The 20505-nt window shown below is 37.1% G+C and overlaps 2 protein-coding genes across 2 annotated transcripts; one reads left to right on the top strand and one right to left on the bottom strand.

Annotated features, from left to right (window-relative positions):
* Positions 1–929: 929 nt before the first annotated feature.
* LOC135598827 (protein CASP-like) lies at positions 930–16107 on the bottom strand. Its single transcript, XM_065093192.1, has 19 exons — positions 15966–16107; positions 14894–15004; positions 14282–14460; positions 13876–14025; positions 11529–11617; positions 11267–11376; positions 11027–11121; positions 9684–9739; positions 7766–7928; positions 7364–7456; positions 6229–6357; positions 5885–6004; positions 5442–5522; positions 3633–3740; positions 3405–3548; positions 3211–3312; positions 2414–2493; positions 1429–1521; positions 930–1338 (listed from the first exon to the last, which is right to left on the bottom strand). Exons 1-19 carry the CDS (start codon positions 16048–16050, stop codon positions 1272–1274), a joined length of 2055 nt encoding a protein of 684 aa, XP_064949264.1. The 5' UTR covers positions 16051–16107; the 3' UTR covers positions 930–1271.
* Positions 16108–16773: 666 nt separating this feature from the next.
* On the top strand, positions 16774–20497 carry LOC103990752 (large ribosomal subunit protein uL15c). Its single transcript, XM_009410008.3, has 4 exons — positions 16774–16930; positions 17036–17393; positions 19744–19895; positions 20056–20497. The coding sequence occupies exons 1-4, from the start codon at positions 16856–16858 to the stop codon at positions 20269–20271; spliced, it is 801 nt and encodes a 266-aa protein (XP_009408283.2). The 5' UTR covers positions 16774–16855; the 3' UTR covers positions 20272–20497.
* Positions 20498–20505: the final 8 nt, after the last annotated feature.

The following is a 20505-nucleotide window of genomic DNA, read 5'->3' as shown; positions in this document are numbered from 1 at the left end:
GTCGGCGGCTCGGCCCGACCCCTCCGACGATCCAGTCAGTGATTGAGAGTGGAGTTTTGGGTGAAAATGGTGCCCCCCTCTTCGTTTGGAGCCCCGGGAGTATTTATAGGTGAGTTTGATGTTACCTGATGTACCCTCCTGCCGGAGCAAGGTCGTACCTCTGATGGCGTCCGTCGTCGTCAAGGGCGTTGCGTGGAAGGCCGAGCTGCCGCGGGGTATGGCGAGCTTCACTCGACGCCTTCCCCTGCCTCGGCCGGTCGTGCGGGGTCAGATGACGAGGTCGCCTGGGTACGATGGGCGTGGGTGCCCATTATGTTGGTGTTTAATGCTCGCTCCCTGGGACAGTGTGCCGTCCAGGGGTGGCTGACGTCGTGGGGTATTACGTCAAATCTGTTTTTACCCCTATCATATGGTATTATCGATCATAACAAGCATAAGAATACGTTGTGTATAAGAACCAAAAAGATGATTCACCATAAATGTCTTTTTTTTTTTTTTTTGAAAGTGGTTCGTCACAAGTTAAGTAAAAGCTCAAGTCTCCTTCAGAATGAACACATGCCAGAGAAGAAATCAATGGCATAGCTGAAACAATATTCTCCTTGCACGCTTTGCTAATGTGAATATGATATGTCCAACGGGGATCTTTTAATCTCAAAGAAGATACTGTACATATCCCAATAGGCACTTGGACTCGACTGAATTCCTAGTGACAAAGTAATAACCATTGAGTTGATTCCAACAACCGAAGCAAATCAAACGCGCCAGCAATTAGGATTTATTCCAAGACTGAAAGAGAGTGAAATGATCCCATTCTATTTTAGATGAACAAATACAGTATGAGCAACAATTCTTGGGCAAACTTGTTGGACTCAGATTTGGTTTGAAAGTTTTCTTTTTCTCTAAATCATCTCATCACAGCAACACTAGCCTTGAGCTATTTGCAAGCAGCATTAAGGAAACACCCGAATAGCATCTACAGCAAATGATGTCGTAGCTTAAATTTTCATGTGTATACTAAAGAAAAATCAAACAGTTCCTTTTTTTCTTTGTATGCCATCGTAATATCTCTGCTTTTCAACAATCAAGAAAAACAACAAGCAGGCTCATTGATTATAAAAACTGGATCGGCGCGGACTCATTTTATGTACAATGATCTCCCCATCATATCCAAGAAGGCAGCTTTGGTCACGAATTCTGGCTCAGTGTAGGGGATGTTGTTGTTGTTGCCTACAGACCCGAACTTCCACTGATTAACCACTACACTATATGCATTAAAATGCATGAGATAGAGTGAGGTTCCCAGCATCCAGGATGGCTTCGTTATGGCCAGGTGTAGTGCTGCTCACAAGATTGATGATTAAGAACACTAAACTTGAAGAGATACAGCAGAGATAGTTTAAAGAAAAAGTTCGACATAAGTTGCATTACCTTTGATAGCTTAATGCTGACATTCTGTATAAGCATGTGAACACAAGGAGATGCAAACCGATGGAGTAAAAGAAGACAAATGTTCGGGCATATCTGTGAATGCAGATCCGTATTTTGTTTTAGATCAATCTCAATTATGAATGAAAAGACAAAGAAGTACATGAACATCTGCCACCAAGAATGGAGGCAGGAATTTATTCAGTTTAAATAATGTATAAAGCTCGAATTATGAGCCAAATCTAAAAATATCACCAGAAGGGAATACAAAGCAAGTGGTAGACCTGTTAGCATGCATCACTCCCAATCATGGATATGTTTATTCTTCTATAGAATTTTGGTATTTCTTTTGTTGGTAATACCATTGAGTGTATCAACTTCAGAGCGGAATGATGATTGGAATGCCAAGGAAATGTATGATAAGTGGAACTGGACTAAGAAACTTTAGAATATGACAGCAAATACCATCATACTCATTTCTGAGCAGTATATTTGGCTGTGCAATGGTCTGATTTAACTCATCTTCTGTTCTTACAAGAAGTTCTTTTGGAACTTCCAGCTGATCAACAAGATTAATCATTTGTTAGGACCTAAGTAGTCGAATATACAGATCTTGTGGCTATCAAAAGTTGGATTGAGTTAAAGTTGGATCTTCATATTGATCATTGGAATACAACGCAGTCGAGTTCAGGTAGTTCAATTTGGTTTCAGCTCAACCCATGGCCAACTGTACTCATCTTTCTTTTCATTTTCATCCATTCTTGTTGCACATATCTCTCAGATGTTTGACAATCAAAATCTAGAAAGTAATAGAATATAAATATACAAGAACTATCAACCACTGGATGCAACATAAATCATCATAATATTCTCAACTAAAATTAATGGTTAACAGTGAAAGAGAGCTAAGGATAAGTGCACCAAATAGCATACCAAACATAGCAGATTTTGAAGATAATTTAAATTAGAAAAGAAAGTGGAAGCATACTTGTTGCCAAGCAGAAAACGCCCACTACTAAGTGTAATTTTATCTCTTATTCCAAGCTCCTTGTATCGTTGATCCCTTTCCTGATTTGTGAAAAGGACATTCAGAATACCCAAGACAATTCATTCCAACTTCCAAGCAATGAAAATAACAAAATATACAAGAAAATAAAGCAGTTTCCTAGTTCCACATGAACTTCCACTGTAATATTGATTTTACATCCCTTTGTGAAATTTGTAAATGCAATAATAACATATGATACATATTTCAATTAAAAGAATTAATATACTTCTCATTCTCTGATATACCAAAATAGAAAACATTAAGGAGAGGTCATACTAAGGAAATAACGAAGTGAACAAGGATATTTAGGAATATAATTCTGCTTGGTTAGTGTCAGTAGCAATAGAGTGAATATTAAAGAAAGGCCTTAGTAAATACATATCTATTCTAGGATATATAAATTTTCTGAAACCAGTTTTAGAGTTCTTCAAGGGTTGCAATGAAATATAAAACCTTGAGACTATTGCATGTTACCACTCGGAATTCATCCTGGGAGAGAATAACCGAACCATCAGTTCACCGCTCTACTTTGGTAAGGAAGATATCATCCAAAGAAAAAGATTCAATTGCACAAAATAGGACATTGAGAACATTTAATTAATTCATGATAATTGGTAACATAAGATGGAACAGAATTTAATTAAATTACTTTGCTTTCTATGATCTATCTCAGGTGTTTGCAACCAAAAAGCAGAGAAACAGAGAGATAGAGAAACTTGTAAGACAGAACAATTTACCTTCTTCGAGAAAGCAGCAAAAGGATTTATATCATCCTCATACATCTTCTTGTACTTGGACTCAACCTCAGAAGAAAAACCACTTTCAACATCTTCTGCATACTAAAATAAGTAAAAAAGAATGGCAAGGTTACTGCTAGGCTGCCAAACGTTAAAAAAAAAAAGAAAAGGGCTCAGGAAAATGTAACCAGAACCTTCTTAGGCCCTCTGGAAGAAAGCTTTTCAAGACTGTAATCTTGGACATAACGAATCTTTCCATAAAGTTTTACATTATCAGCTTTTGTATTTTCCAGTTCTACAGTTAGCATCCCAATCTTCTCCTTCAGTTGCCTCACTTGCTGATATATATGACAGGAATATATAAGAAAAAGTTCAAAAAATAAAGTACAGAGCTTTAACTTATCTGTGGTAAAATTGCATACCTCTTCTGCTTCTCGTAAGCGTGTTCGGAAACGATCACGCTGATTGCATATGACCTTTAGCATTGAACTTTGGTCTTGATCTGAAGCGATAAGCCTATGATCTGCACCCTGAGATGAAATATGGTATGAAGAATAAATTCAAAATACAAACGTGTATACAAGGGAGTGCATAAGCATGATTTCAAGACAACAATTTAGTGAGGTAGTAAAATGGCACTCATCTCAGATAAGAAAAATTTGCAAAACATAACTTGTCACTTGTCAGTACAACCAGATAGGTAAGCTTATTTATTATATCTACAACAACATAAAGGGGTCAATGATCTTAATTATTTGGGGTTGGTAACATGGATTGGAGAAGTTTCTGGAGTGATTCAGATCACAGGCCTGATGTGTGGGTGTGATCCCACCACATCAAGCATGCAAGAGATTTTCGGGAGTGATCCAGTCAACCTAAATAAAATTTCCTTATGATTTAATATCTTAATAAGGTAAAATTAAATGGACATGCGTTGTAATAAAAGTATAAATCTTAACAACTTGAAAAAAACCAATTGGCATGGACCAAACAGAAAGAGAGAGAAGATGCAAGGAGGAGTAGTAGGAGAACAAGAGGAGCGCAGGAGAGGACAGCAGGAGGACTGCTGAGAATTGACAGCTATATAGATAAAAAAAATTTAAAATTTTAAAAAAAGTCTCAAACTGGACCTGGTGAAATTACTTGGTCCAGGTGCCAATTTTTGGTAAGACCAATAATTACTGGTTGGTACATTACCACTCCAATATGCTTTTTGAACCTTGGGTCTTGAGTTCACTCAGTTCAATTAATTAGCTTATGTACTCGAGTAGTAAAAAAGTTAGGCCTTTCTAGATCTCAGCTCAAAGGCCAACAAGTGACTTCAAGTTGAAGCCAGCAGAGGCCCTTACAAACAGCAAGAAAAAGATGGGAAATGGCTAAACTCCGAAACATAATAAACATATTATTTTTAAATCTCAAAAGTTGTCTCAAAATCTGTATTTAGTAGAATAACTGACAGGCCAAATAGTGGCAATAAATAGAAAGAGAACACTTCACATGACTTTCAGCATTTTACTTCTTCAGTTTAATTTGCTTAAATCTTGGAAGACATAAGAAACAAAGCAAACTTGTATTCCATCTGCATATAAACGTCTGAATTGTAAAAATATAAAACAGTAAAACAGTCAGTTTGAAGACAAAGTTAAATGGACTTTGAATTGAAAACTCAAACAAGAGTATCATCTAATACATTTTCAAAAGATTGATCCTTTTTTCCTTTTTGAACATAAAAGGGGCTCTCTCATGGTGGGCAAGGCAAACAACTCCCCAGGAAGCGTTACTTTTATAACTTCCCCAGAAAATAAGCATCAGTAAAATAAATTTAAAAGCAACAGGAAATGAAAAAGAGATTCAACCTAACATGAAAAATTGCAAAGAAGTGACATACAGTTTGAAACAAGTTGCCAAACAGGCATACCATTCTGAAACAAGTGGCCACACATCTTCATTGATTCCTAAACAATTAAAGAATGAAAGGATCTCTAAATTTTAATTCTTTATGCATTAAAAGGCAATCCCTCACAAATGAGGAAAATCAGAAAATATCATATTTGGGTTTTAACATCTTATTATTACTCATTGAAATAAAAGACTAAATATCTATGCAATGCAAAATGGATTTTGAATAAGCTGAAAAAATTATTTCCAAATGAGAAAGAAAACCTCTACACAGCACAGGAAAGCATTAATGAAGTGAAGTAAATCTTATTTAAACAAATGATGACAAGCACCTCAGATACTTCACTTGAGCCTATTTCCTGAAGATCCCAATCATTCAGAAGTGAACCTTTCCGTTCAGTGGAATTATAGCCCTGTGACAAATATTACAAAGGAAAAGAATATCATGATAAGTGATAGAATGTTTTGGATCCAATAGCAATGTTTTAGCTAGAATCTAGGCCATAGTAACTTACTAAATGCAAGAATATTTTGGGTCCAATAAAAATTTCTAATAGAAATTAAGTCATCATAACTTACTGAAAGAATGTTTCAAGAACAATAGCTATCTAGCTACAAACCAGGCTGCATTATCACAGGAATTATATTTAAGTTCAATACTTAAACAACCTATAGAAAATACGGATTTGTAACAAAAAGTTCTTACAAGGTATAGAAACAAGAATAGTGTAAGGGAGTCACAACTCATTCCTTCATGAAATTCATAGATAAATACCTTAAGAATGTCATCTTCCAGTTTTGCAATCAGCTTTTGTTGTTCATCCACCTTTGCAGTTAGTTCTGAAATCTTACCTTCAGCAGCTTCCAGTAGACTAGCTTTCTCTGAAATTTTAACCTTAAAAACAAGGCAAAATTTTTTATAGGAGATAATCATTATTTATAGCAGAAAACACAATGACATGATGGTGATTTCTATTTTCTGTAAAAGATTGTGCAAGTGTATGACAAAAGAAACTAACAAGGAGCTCTAATCAAATTCTATTGTGACTTTGTATTTTGACTTATAAAATACTGTAAAACCACACTGTAGGAAATTCAAATACCAATGCTGGTTCAGACCTTTAGTTGTGTTAATTCATGCTCCATTTTTCGATTTTTGTCAAGTAAAAGAGACTCCAGCTTGCTCATTTCTTCACCACTGGTAGCGAGTTCCCAATCTTCAGCCTCAATGGAGTTGTAACCAACAGCCTTAAGAAAGGAAAAGTGGAGATCAACAGTTGATATACCACATATAAGCCAAACAAAAATTGCACCACTGAAATGCAACAGAAGAAGAGCAAAAGGAAAATGGATACCTAGCTTAGTACTAGAAACAAGTAACTGGAAATAGGTATATTTTGAGCATGACTTGACATTGAGCTAATTATAAATAAAACACCAATAATGAAATAGATGAAATTTGAGAACAGGAAAAGGAACATGTCACACTTTATATTAGAGCAAAGATTTTGCATAAGAAATACCTATTTAAATAAGTTACTGACCAACCAACTAATCTTTGTAATATGACCAGAACCACTAGTAGTGTTATTTATAGGTGGTTAAAATAAACTAAAAATCTTGGCTTAGTTTTTGTCAATCAAGGACTGAAATAATGATCATGATTTACATATAGAATCTGATGTAAAATATCACTCAAATAATCATTCTACATGCAGATACATGAAGTGACCATGTCCTAGGTCCTAACCATCATAACTTCTTCCAAGTTCCAACTATTTGGCATCAACCAAGAATTTCCTTCATTAACTGTATCTATTAAGGGCTTCTTAAAAATTAAGGAAAGCTTTAATGTAATGCTTTCTGTCAACTTCATATCACAAAAAAATATTGATAAGGTCCTACTACAAACATATTGTTAGCTAACATCATAAATTGTGAATAAGGAGGACCTGTAAGTATTACTTATAGTAAACACAACAACAAAGCACAAGAATCCTAATTCATAAAATCTACCTTCTTTTCCTTAAACTAGACTATAACAATTTTCCAAGATTAAATGCAACTTAAGATTCCCAAAAATATGATACGTTTTTGTTACTAGCTTATATAGAACTGAACACTGTTTAAGCATCAACATTAAAAATATATGCTGAAACAATATGGTGAAATACATGACAGTATGTCCTTCCACAAGGTATATCAATTAGAAACATAAGAATTCTAGGGAAAAGATCAACTTGCAGTTAAAAACCTGCAAAATTTTGACTTTTTTATGGAGATCGTCAACTAATTTTGCAGTTGGCCTTTCTTGAAGTTCTTTTCTCATTTCCACAAGAGCAGTATCCTGCAAATAATAAAGAAGAAAGACTTAACACTGCAGGTTATTACAATTTAATAAGAACTTTTTAGGATTTAGTCAATGAATTCTTAACAAAGAATGTGCATCAGCTAAAAGGACATGCAAGTCCAAGTCACTGACCCACTGCAAGTTCAAATCAATGAATTGGGATTTAGTCAATGAATTTTGTCTATGTTCTGTCAGACTATGATACATGAATGATAATCTTCAGCATGTACATGTATTACAAATTAGTACTTCATGTTATACAAATTATAGGCTTAAAAAGTCGAGACAAAAGTACAGAATTATAACCTTCTCATTGAGTAGTGCATTCAACTTTTTAATCTCATTCAAGTGTTGCTCCCTCTCATTTGATAACGTGGTTTCCATATTATGAAGTTCCATATTCAACTCAGAGATTATCTTCTCCTTTACATTCAAGGAACTTTCCAATATACTGCTCACCTCTAGATCACTGCAAGCAAGTACTCTATAAGATCAAGAAAAAGCCAAATAAAAAGTACCTTTTTTTACCTAGAAGAAGAAAAACAACTCAAGAATAAACTACAGGCACACAATATACTTGTTGCCGACTACCTAGTTCTATAAGCAAATGTTGTGAACAATGAAACATGTGGTGTGTAAAAAATGAGAATATTAACATATACTAGTTGTAGAACTTACACTCTGGATGATGCTTGTTCGCTAAGTAACAAAGAGTTCCAACATCTAATTAAGAAAACATTTGCATGTGGAAAAAAAATTATGGCCAAGCATATGAAGCTCCTACCAACATCGTAATATGTCTAGTGAGTCAAAGAAACTGATATATAAATGTTTCACAAAATTTAAGAATAAAATATAAAAATAAAAGGTCAACTTGTCATGATTGCAAGAAGGTTAAAAAAGCTAAAACCAAGTCTCCATGAAATAGCATCAAGTAATATAAGGATTAAATTCAATTTCATTATTGTCTCATAAATCCAAAGAACAAAAGAAATAAATAGCATCAAGTTTCCAACTTTTTCTATAAAATTTTAGGTGCTAGCATGGAGACATGCATCACAGGCACTGTCACAGCAAAGCATCCAATTTATCAAAATATTCACTTGAACCACAAAAATGCTGAACTTGTGTCGAGGGATTAACCAACTAGCTGAGAAGACCTAGCATCATTAATTTACAGAGATAATTAGAAATTCAGTGAGATCTTTTCATGGCTTCTGAAAGCTTATCAGCACCGATTACATAGGAAGAGGCAAGGAATCCAGTTTCATCAGATTCACTACGTGTTGGGTATCTACAAGTCTGGGCTTGGGCCGGCATCTACAATTGTCCTAACTTCGGGCGATTCATATGCAATAAAGGGATTAAAACTAGCCCTTTTTATTTTAAAATCCTAAAAAAGAAGAAAAAAACTTAAAACCTTAATACCGAATCCTAACCTGTGCATTCTCTCCCATGCTATTGACCTGCCTTCAGTCCAGCATCTGCCTCCCCAACCCTTGGTAATCTCCTCCTCTTCCTCCTTTGCCACCATCATCTCCTCTTTTTCTCTACTGCCTCCGCTCCTCTCCATTGTCACTGCCATCTCGTCATCTTCTTCTCCATCGCCTCCTCCCTTCCTCTCCTCCCGTGCCACCTCCTCTTCTCCGCTTCCTACTCCTATTCTTCTTCCTCCTCTCCATCTCCTCCTCCCCCTTTCTCTGTACCATACCATGATATGTCCCGGCATATTGTGTGTCAGTATGCTCGACTGGACGGGACAAATATCAGTCCAATCATGGATCGGGATAGGTCTGGTACCCAAAATTGAAAACCTTGGAAAAAGGTGTGATGCTAATATATTTCTTGGACTTCAGATTCACATATGTCAAATGAGCCTCATCTAATCTCGTTAGCTATGCCAGTGTATATGTTGACAACTCCTGGGTGTCCAACACATATATATGTTGGATTGCACCTGGTCTTAATGTAATCATTCCCCAGGAATCATAATCATTATCAGGCAGCGTGATATAAGTTACAAGAAGTCTTAATACAGTCTCAAAAGGATGGAAGGGGAAGGCATTAAACGAAACTATATGGCAATACTAATCCATGTCCAATATCGACGAAGCACCATCGAAGTCCAATATTATGTCATAATCCAACAGAATACTCGGATACTTAGACAACACAGTCAAGTAGCATTACCAGTAAATGGGAGAATAAAGTTCAGAAATCAGACCTTTTCTTATCTCCATTTTCTTCGTCAGTTGACTGCACCTGAGAACGCAGAAGGCCCTGCAGACAAAGATAAATGTAAATAACAATCACATGTAACTTAGCAGGAGAAAGACAATAAACTAATAGAAGAATGTTAACAACATGCCCTCCAAAATGAAAGGTCTTAATATTCAAACCCCAAAAAAGAAAAGAAACAAGTGTGAAATCAAGAGCCAACTCCAAACTAGGTACATTCACAACGTTCTGACAGAGATTCTATAAGGACAAATTCATTGGATATTAGAGCAATTTGTTCATTCAAACAAAAATACATAGACATTCATCATAAATGAACTGAAATCTTGTAAAATTTTCAATATGATTTAGTATTAGATATATAGAGAAATATATTTTTCAACATGGTCTTGCTAAATATAGGATAACACAACTATGTCATGAGAATCATTAGTTAATTTTCCACTAAATTCTAAGATGACATAAAACTCAAATTGATGTGAACATGACTTAGCAATTTCTAAATTTCATGTTGATTCACAAACATGATGAACAGGTCAAGAAGAATATATTTTGAACCATTCAAAACATGAATTTCAAATTATCTTGATCTAGTTTCTAACAGTGAAAAATTAACTTGCATACATAACATGGATGGTATAGTAGTTTCTGATACAAGGATTGCTGTTTTGTCACATGGTGGCAGTAGCATCCAGTCACCTTTCTAGCATGACATACTATTTTTGTTAAGACAGAAAACTAGCACCTCTTCAGTGTCCAACAAAAAGAAACTATAATATCAGCAACACTAAAAATGAATTGTCATTTGCCTAAACAGGAATGTGTTTTAGGGACAACAAACCATATCTTCCACAATCTTCAATCCAACCATTAATTGGTTTTATAAGGCTAGAGAATTATATTGCTCAAGGGTGAGCATTGACGACATGGAGTTGCTCCTTTGAAATCTAAGTGGCCCTAACTCAAGACTCAAAAAGTTTCTAAGGCTGCATACATTGGTGAGAAACTCATGCACCTCATGCACTGGGCCATTCTTTTAGGTTAAATCACAGTCTCACCAGAAGAAGATGATCTTTGTTTTGCATAATAGGTTATGCAAGTTTCCACTTTTTGTAAGTACATATTGCCCAAGCTACAGAAACAAGACAGGTAGGATGGCATGACCAACTAAAAAAATTTCCAAAAGCACAAAAAATGAAACAAACAACACCTTTGCTACTTATGCAATAATTCATGATCAAGTGTGAAATTACATAGTCAATTGCCAAATGCACATCTTTTTCATAACATAGCATACAAACGGAACCGAGATAAGGATCAAATGTTAACCTTTTCTCTCTCCAGACTAACTAGCCGTGTTTGAGCCCGTTCAACTTCATCCATTAGGAGATTTACCTCAGATTCCTTTGCAGCTCTTTCTTCCTCTGAACTCGAAAACTGAGTTTGATAAGACTACTGGGTTCTTATAAATGATCATACATCTATTTGTATAGTCACTAATCACTATAGTGGCTGAAAAGTTCACCAAGGAAAAAATAATAAAAAACTGAAACATCATAAGCACATTACCTGATTGAGTACGAAGTTCAAACAACTGGCTTTGGGCAATCTCATGCAATTTCTGCATATTGACCACACTTTCCTTGGCTTGCCGTAATTGATCTTGCAACAAAAGTTCCCTGCCACCAAAATAGGATAATGAAACATGCAACAATTAACATTAGTCACATTAAGTTAATGTTTGTTATCAATGTATGTAAGCCTTGAAACTCTGCTGTTTCAAATCTCAAAGAATTATCCTGATAATTTTTCAGCTTTTTGAGCAAAGTACCTTTCTTTGAGGACTTCCAGAGTTTTCTGGTTTTCTTCTGCAAGGCTACGTTGTTTGATTTCGACAATCTCTCTAACTTTTTCTTCCATCTAAAATTCATTGAATTTTTTTTCCAATCAAATACATAAATTGTTAGTTTGTGCTTCAGAAGGACTATGGACTTGGATAAAGCATTGTTAAAAAGGCAACATATTCTAGCCTAAAACAGAAGGCATTTTATTTCATTGAAAAGCAAGCATATAAGTTCCATGGGTATGACACAACAGCTGGATATTCTTGTCTGTGAACCAATAAACAAGGTTCACAGGTTGAGGGATACAGACTGAAACCATAGTAGTTGGCCTTTAGACCAAGAAATTGGCCGAATCAGGTCAGCCTTGGATGATGTTCACCCAGATAGTAGGCCAATCCAATGGTCCATGCTAATACTAGTCACCTGACTTCAGATACCACTCAAAAAGTATCCATACCTTTTAACTATTCAGGATTTCTAATTCATTTCAGAATAATTTTTTTTTCAATAGCAACATCACCAAAAAGTTAGTTTTATGTTTTGTTTCTTCTATTTGAAGTTGAAAAACAGCTCGTTTGCTTCATCCATTAAAATGAACTCCATGAGAAAGGGTTGGAGGAGTGTTTATATGCAGTTCACCTCAGTTTGGTTACAACATTCTGTGTGATACTCCATGCTAAACACAAGAACTTGTCAGAAGTTTGAAAGAACCAAACTCTTCAATCACCTCGTAAGGTTGGTTTTCTTTCTATCTGAAATTCTGTTCTGCTCCATCCATATTATCATATATAGCAAGGAAGGAAACCCAACAACAACAAAAAGCCATGATATCCCAGCTATTTGGGGTCGGCTATATGGATCTTTCTTTCCGATGGGCTCTACAAAGGTAAATTTTCTAGTTAAATAAAAGCATTCAAACTTTTGTTGTTGTTTTATATGAAATACTATTAGCTCTTCCTCTAGCGATCATCAACAGCTAATCCTAATCAACTCTGCTTGTCTAACCATAACATTTGGAAGAAGGCAACATAACTCTACTTTTATTCTTCTGTAGATAAATCATTGACAAAGAATTCTCCTATTCTGCTGTGATGGATTATTCTAAGAATACTCACTCAGATACTTGAGCTCATTTATGACGAAAAAGTTGCAAGGAGTATGCACTTATTTTTCCTTGATAAAAGAATAAGGACTAGGAAGCATTGAACTAATTGCTATAATAAGTTGGTCTATCATAATACTTTATCTTATTGAACAGCAAATAGCTATTTCTCCCAAAACGAACAATTTGTTTTTTGTTGTTCATCTATGTTTGTGTCCAAAGTCCAAAGTTTAATTAATTTTTTGAACTCTCCAAAGGCCTGCCTCAGAAAGTTATATGAATGTTGATATCTAAGAGACTTACCAAGTCAGTCGCCTATGACCTTGAGTCACCAAATACAGTTATCGATATTATGGCTTATTAAGCACAAACCAGATAAGCTAAATTCTGAAGCAAGTTTCAACCCTAAATCGGGTAAAATTAGTTAAATTGGCAGATCTTTAATAATCAAGATACAGCCTCAGAATAACTAGAAAGAGAAGGTGAGCTTTCTGATATGTTCGATAGGATCTGCAAATTCTAAGCATACAACAACTTCGGCAGAGGGAACATCAAATATATTCCTTGCATCTTGCATGCAAAAATATAATTCCAAAAAGGGACAAACGTAGAGATTATAAGGAGCCACCATTTCACTTTTCACAATATTGAGTGCACAATCACTACAAATGCAGCCTCAAAAACAATAGGTATAGATATAAGATTGAAGGGCTCAATATTTTAAGATTACTATTCCATGACATTGAAGATTATAATTAATGACAAGAGATACTTGCACAGTAACACCTTCCAAGGATTCTTATTTGTAACTAACAATCGACAGTTCCTTTGAGCAATTGTACTGCCTCAACTAGCAAAAATGGAATATTACTGTATGTCAGGCACATGGTTTAATGTGTAATGTGACCACAAGATTTCATTTTAGATTTACACAAAAAGAAATCAAGATTTCATTTTTGATTTACACACAAAGAAATCAAAAGATACATAACTACCAAAATTTTAAATTAATTGATTATATGCACCAGTCATGAATGCTCTGGCTTGCTTATGAACAAGAAACTAAATATTTTCCAGTTCTGCAAGTGGAGAAAAAAACAAGATTTCTAGAAAAGAACTGCAAACTGAACTTATATGAAGATAAGAGCCAAAATTCACGTCTCTCATGTCAATAAGGAAAAAGGGGATAAACAAGAAAAAAAAAAAAAAAGCAAAACTAGCATTCTGCTAACCTGTTGTTCTAGTTGGCGATTCCGATCCTCAAGTCTTCTAATTGTAGCTTGCTGATTCCTTAGATGAGTAGCTTCAGATCTGTATTCTTCAAGTTCAAGCTTCATCTTTCGATTTTCAGACTCAAGTTCTGACAGCTTTTCATCTTGCTCCTGATATAGAGCCAACAAAATTAAGGCTGCAATGAATAATTGAATGGTGTAAAACAATCACAATTTCTCAGCTTGTAGATGACATAAAGATGCATGAAGCGAACAATATCACATAACATCCCAACACAAGTTTACACCAGAAGGTGCTATAAAAGGTAATGAACTGTGAGAAACTGATGCTGTTCTAAAAATATGGAGTGCAAAAGCTGCAATTACCATTAAATAATACCCTCAAGTAAAATAGAACAGAACTTACAGCAAAAGAAGCAAGAGCTGGATAAGGATCTGGAGCTTCATAAAGCTTCTGGTATATGTTAAGAAATGCATTTTCACCAAATTTTGCTCTCTTTGTAAGATTGTCGACTTCTTCTTGATAATTCTTGAGTAAGGAGTTAAACAAACTTAGCTTCTCATCTTTAGATGCTTTCTTAAAATCTGCAAAAGGTAAAATGAACATACTTTATATCCATGCCACAGAAAAACATCAGAAGCTAGCGATTCCCAACTTAAAACTTTTGACTGAGATGGATGTCGCAACCAAGGATAGCCATGCTCATAGTGCCAATTCATGCCAGCTGGCATGTCTTGTGCCAACAAAAGTAAACATCATGATTTATGACCACATATATTGCACAACGCAGGTCGAAGCAGACCTTTTCTCTTATATGCATCAAAAAGGTTTTTCATTGCTTACCACCATCGTGGATACACTAGATGCTGATGGTGTTTATTAGTTCACATTACACCGGCACATCATATGCCAACAACAAGTACCCTGCTGGCATGGGTTGTAGTTGCAGAAGGATATCCTTGCGTATTCAGGGAAACATTAAGCACTGGCAAATAGGTAGTTTGGCATAAAACATACCCCGAGTACTCTCTGCAAGCTTCCGCCTGTTCTTTTGACTAACTTCCTGGTTTTCAGCGATTTTTAGCCCTTGTTCATCAAGACCACTTCTTTCCTTTTCTAGATCAAATTCTGTTACAAAACCATGAAACAGATACAAACCTAAATTTTTAGTTTCAAAGATAAATGTACCTGTAATAAACAGACCATCACATCAACAGCAATAGACAAATTAACAATATAGGATTACAGAAATTTATATATCTTAATTGTCAATACAAAAGAAAGATTAGTGTTTTTCAAGTTTGTTTATTTTGCATGCAGTACCAGTACTAACTTGTAACCAAGATGCACCAAGCTAAAGAAAACATCCCACATGACTCCAACATGCCCATACTTTAACAATGATGAACAGGGTTCATCATGAAGCATCAATTCAGTGTATCAAACGATGCAGCAAGCTACATGTATGTTAGGTGCTAGGACGGTACATCTAAGGCATGACAAACACCTTCCTTGTTGCCAAAATTGTGGTTAATAATATAATTATCTGAAAAGAGTATATGTTATTGGATGTTAGCTTTCTCGTGGATTGTTGAGCATCCATTGGACGCTTATTTGTTGGGCATCATTTCCCATTCAAGTGAAGGGCATCTATTATATTTCAGCAGAAGTATGTTTATTTGTTGGCCTATCTGATAGATTGACATCAAGAAATAAACACAGAACCCTTGTACAGAAAAATATTTAGGGGCAAGAAACATAACTGGACCACAATGACCGTGCTACCTACAAAATCGGCCTCTATCAAGAAATAGGGAGAGGGGAATCGAAAGGGTAAACCGAAAGAAGATTCATAGCCTAGCAAATTACCATTTCTCATCGCATCTTGCGGGTCCAATAAGTTGGAATCAAGAACTAAAGAGAAAAACCCTTACGCGATAAAAAAAAAAAACATTTAAGGGCAAAAAGACTCAACTAGACCGCAACGTCGGTGCTGCCTACACAAATTGATCTCACACAAGAAATCACACACAAAAAGATGGGCAGAAGGAAACCGGAAAAGGAAATAAGGGGATCGATGAATAAGTACCTCTCCAGAAGCTGCAGACGACGGAGATGGACGACGGCAAGCTGCTCCCTTTGTCTCTCTCGGAACCGGATTGATTTGACTCCATTGATAATGGTGGCGGTGAAGTGAGCGGGATCAGATCTGATTTCTCCGCCTCCTCTCTCTCGCTTGATTAATATACGATGTTTAACGTGGAAGCGCAATAAATACCAGGACAGAACCGGCGATGAGCAGCTGCAGCTCACGTGATATCGAACAGTACCAGATAGACGGCTGTGATTTCACTCAAGAAGCACGTGAATCTCACGTGCTAATGAGTGATCTCCGATTGACGACTGTGATCCCACTCGATCAGATCGGGTGGTCGAGGCAAACTCTCGTTCACAACAGGGCTCGGCACGGGCATTGCACAGGCTTCACACGTGATAGCGAGCGTCATTTGATGGACGGCAGTGATCAAACTTGATCGGATCGGTTGATCGAGGCAGCTCGCTTTGGTTACAGGGATATGCACGGCTATCAATGGCCATTCGGTGGGCAGTATCCGATGGACGGCTGTGATTGGGTGGCCGAAGCCGCCCTCGTTTGGAAAAGTGCCGGGAATGTGCCGTCCACGTGACATAGTGGAGCATTTGATGGACGGCTGTGATTTCATGCAACTATTCGTCGGGAACAAGTTATTGGGCTCGACAGAAGCCTGGCGAAGGGACATTATCGGGTCGGATCCACCGTGGTCTCTAATAGATCCCATAAGTTCATGGGCCCAAGCCGAGGCGCAAGCTCTAACTTTACATTACTTTCCATTTATACCCCTGCTTGCATCTATTTAGTACAAATCCCTCCCTCTTCACGCCCTTTATCCGCTCGTTCTTCCCTCCTCGGCCCTCGTCGTCCATTCCACCCGGGCGCAAATGGCCGCCCTCCTCAGCCTCTCCACCACGACGCCCGCCGCCCCCCACATCCGCTTGCCTGCTTCTCCCTTCAAGGTCTCTCTCTCTCTCTCTCTCTCTCTCTCTCTCTCTCTCTCTCTCTCTCTCTCTCTCTCTCTCTCTCTCTTCCAGCTTATCTGCGTTCTTTCTTCCCTTTCACAGGGTAACATCAAGATTCTGTGGCCCTCGTTACCATCTCTCTCTGCGTCAAAATCTTGCCTTGTTCTCCGAAGTGGGCCGCAGCGAGCTATGGTTGTGTGCAGTGCCGCCACCGGCACTCCCGATCCTGAGGCCTCGGCGCCCTTGGGCCGCTTCCGGCTCAACAACCTGGGCCCGCAGCCCGGTTCGAAGAGGAAGAACAAGCGGAAGGGTAGGGGAATCGCCGCCGGGCAGGGGAACAGCTGCGGGTTCGGCATGCGGGGTCAGAAATCGAGGTCCGGGCCCGGCGTCCGCAAGGGCTTCGAAGGAGGGCAGATGCCGCTCTACCGCCGCATCCCCAAGCTTCGCGGGATCGCTGGAGGTAAACCAATTTTGGGAATCCGTTGCTAGTTTATTCGTCATCTTAATTTTTCCAAAATGGATGCCTTTTTTCTTTACTTCATTATCTGTGTTGGTATGTTAATCGGAGAGGTCATGTGGAATTTTAGCCTTGATTCATAAGACCAAGTTAAACTTGCTGAAATCTTACATGTGTTGACCAAAATTGATGCCTTTTCTTTACTTTATTATCTGTATTGGTATGTTAATCGGAGATGTCATGTGGAATTGTAGCTTTTTATTAACTTAGAAGACCAACTTAAAGTTGCTGAAATGTTACATGTCTTGACCAAAACCAAAATGGATCTCTTTCTCTTTACTTTATTATAGTCTGTATTAACTTAGAAGATCAAGCTAAACTTGCTGAAATCTTACATGTCTTGACTAAAAATGGCCTTTTATTACATCATAATCTGTTTTGGTATGTTAACGGAGTGAGGTTATGTGGAATCGTAGTCTTTGTTAACTTAGAAGATCAAGCTAAACTTGCTGAAATGTTATCTGTCTTGTGTCCTTGAGCCAGAATTGTGTTTGAATTTGGAACATGAACATTGATTGATATACCCCTAGTAAGATAGAGAGACTACTTACCTTGTATCTTTTCCTTCAAACATTAGAATATGCACTGCTACCTACCTTAGAGTTGGTTATCCTTGTTGCTACTGCTAATGCCTTCTAAATGTAATCAATTTGCAAATGGAGAACTGTTTGTATAGTAATTGGAATATGCAACCACTTGTGCCAACTGTTTATAGTAATTAAACATTACATTTGCACTAGAATGATACTTTACAATTTAGGACAAAAATGCTGATAATCCAAAAGTTTACTGCTATCAGTTGATCAATATCATGCAAATTCCACTTTCTTTTGTTCTTTCACTGTGCAGTTGTTTAAATTTCTTGAACTTACCAAGATGAGTTTTCTTTTTTTGGCTTTTACCCACGCTCTGTTCGAACAGTTTTGGTATTGTCTTCCCTCTAATAAACTTTCCACCCACTACCCTAGTTGCCAAAACTATACCATCCCAAAGCTTGTTCATTTGTTTATTCCTTGCTGATACTATGTAGTAATTTTCTATAAGTTTTGGTTAAATTGTTTTGGTGAGGCTTGCTAGAATTTGTTGTCATTGTGGAGCCTTTCTCCAGATGGTATTTGACCTCTTGGTTTATAGGTATCATTATATATTTTAGAAGATAATTTCTTGCTAGCTCTTTGGTTCTTAATCTGATTAATTACCACATCATAAACTGGTATATGAGAGATAAGAGCTGTAAACATTGGAAGATTCTCCAACCTAACAATGCAGACTGCTGCTTCATCCAACATGGGGCTGTGATTTTTTTTTTTTTCAGGAACCATCATCGTCAGATCTATTTTTTATGATCTTTCAACACCTGACCACAGTTACTGAAGCTAGATCTTCCTAGTGTTAAATCGTGGTTCTTGATCATAACCTGCGCTGGAGGCCAAAAGAAAAGGAACAAAAAAAAAAAAGATGTGATCAGCAAACTCTTACTGTGTTATTACAATTAGCTGGAATTTTTATTCTACACCTTTAGGTGTCTTGCAACATTGTATCCCTCAAGGCTAATTACAAATTATCCCCATGTAGTTAGTTACTTTTAGTATTTCGATCTCTATACTTTAAAAAATTATATTAGCATCTTTATAGTTACAAAAGTGAAACATTTAGGTTTATTTATCCTAATGTCGTCAATTTTATCAATGAAAACAAAAAAACAAAGAGCAAAAAAATAATTTTAATATTTCAATTGGTGGTGACAGACGATGTCGGTGGTGGCAGACGATGCCGTTGTTAGGGGCCATAAGTAGTTGTTGTAGATAAGGAGAGTGATGACGAGAGGTGCGGGCCACTCCGTATTTGCGTTGGTATCGACGTAGTTGCCGAGCGATGATTGGGCCGCCAACACAAATGTTGAGCGGCCATTTCGTCGCTCGGCAACTGTGTCAGTGCAAATGCAGAGCGGCCCTCATCTCTCGTCATCGCTCTCCTCATCTACAACAGCCACCCACAGCCCCCAGTGGCACTGTCATCCTCCACCACCAATCGGAATGTTAAAATTATCTTTTTGTCATATATTTTCATATTTTCGTTGGTAAAACCGACGGTGTTACGGTAAATGAACCTAAATGTTTCACTTTCACAACTATAGGTATGTTAATGTAACTTTTTAAAGTGTAGGGATCAGGATGCTAAAGATAGCTAACTACAGAGAATAATATATAATTAACCCTATCCCTAACCATCTACAGCAACTAGCTCTTGTTACTGAGTTTTATGAATGACAATTTTTTCCTAATTTTCTTAGGCATGCATGCGGGTTTACCAAAGTTTGTACCTGTCAACTTAAAAGACATAGAAGACGCTGGGTTTGAAGAGGGAGACGAAGTCTCATTAGAATCATTAAAAGCAAAAGGCTTGATCAATCCATCTGGCAGGGAGAGACGCTTACCATTAAAGGTACAAGAACTCTTTGTTGCTTTCATCTTGTTTCTGAATATTTTCACTTATTTCATGGGTGGAAGTAGAAATAGACTCCAGTTGTAAGTAGTGGTGATAAACTGCTTTGCATCCTAGTATTTGGCAGTAAGAGTTCACCTATTTGTCTGTGTTGTTTTAGATCCTTGGAGATGGGGCTTTGTCTGTCAAGGTGAACGTAAAGGCACGTGCCTTTTCGGCAGCGGCTAAAGAGAAGTTAGAAGCTGCTGGTTGCACACTGACTGCATTACCTGGTCGGAAGAAGTGGGTAAAACCATCAGTAGCAAAGAATCTTGCTCGTGCAGACGAGTACTTTGCAAGGAAAAGAGCAGCGGCTGCCGGTGGTGGTAGCGAGTGAGTCTGCTTCTGCATGAGCCACATTGCTGCCGATGCTTGTTCTTGACAAGATTCTTTTTCTTCTACAACCTGTTTTGAATATTTTTCCGAGGATGCTCATGTTGTATGTGATATCTGTTTCAGCAAGCTTTTGATTCAAAGTTCTGCATTCAGCTATGTATATATGATACTGTTTGAACATGGTTTATTAGAAAACCTAATGACTTCAAAGCTTGACAAACTTCCAATCATGAAA

This window comes from Musa acuminata, chromosome BXJ2-1 (genome assembly GCF_036884655.1).
Source record: "Musa acuminata AAA Group cultivar baxijiao chromosome BXJ2-1, Cavendish_Baxijiao_AAA, whole genome shotgun sequence".
NCBI classification, from domain to species: Eukaryota; Viridiplantae; Streptophyta; class Magnoliopsida; order Zingiberales; family Musaceae; genus Musa; species Musa acuminata.
This window is presented reverse-complemented; position numbering and strand designations above follow the sequence as displayed.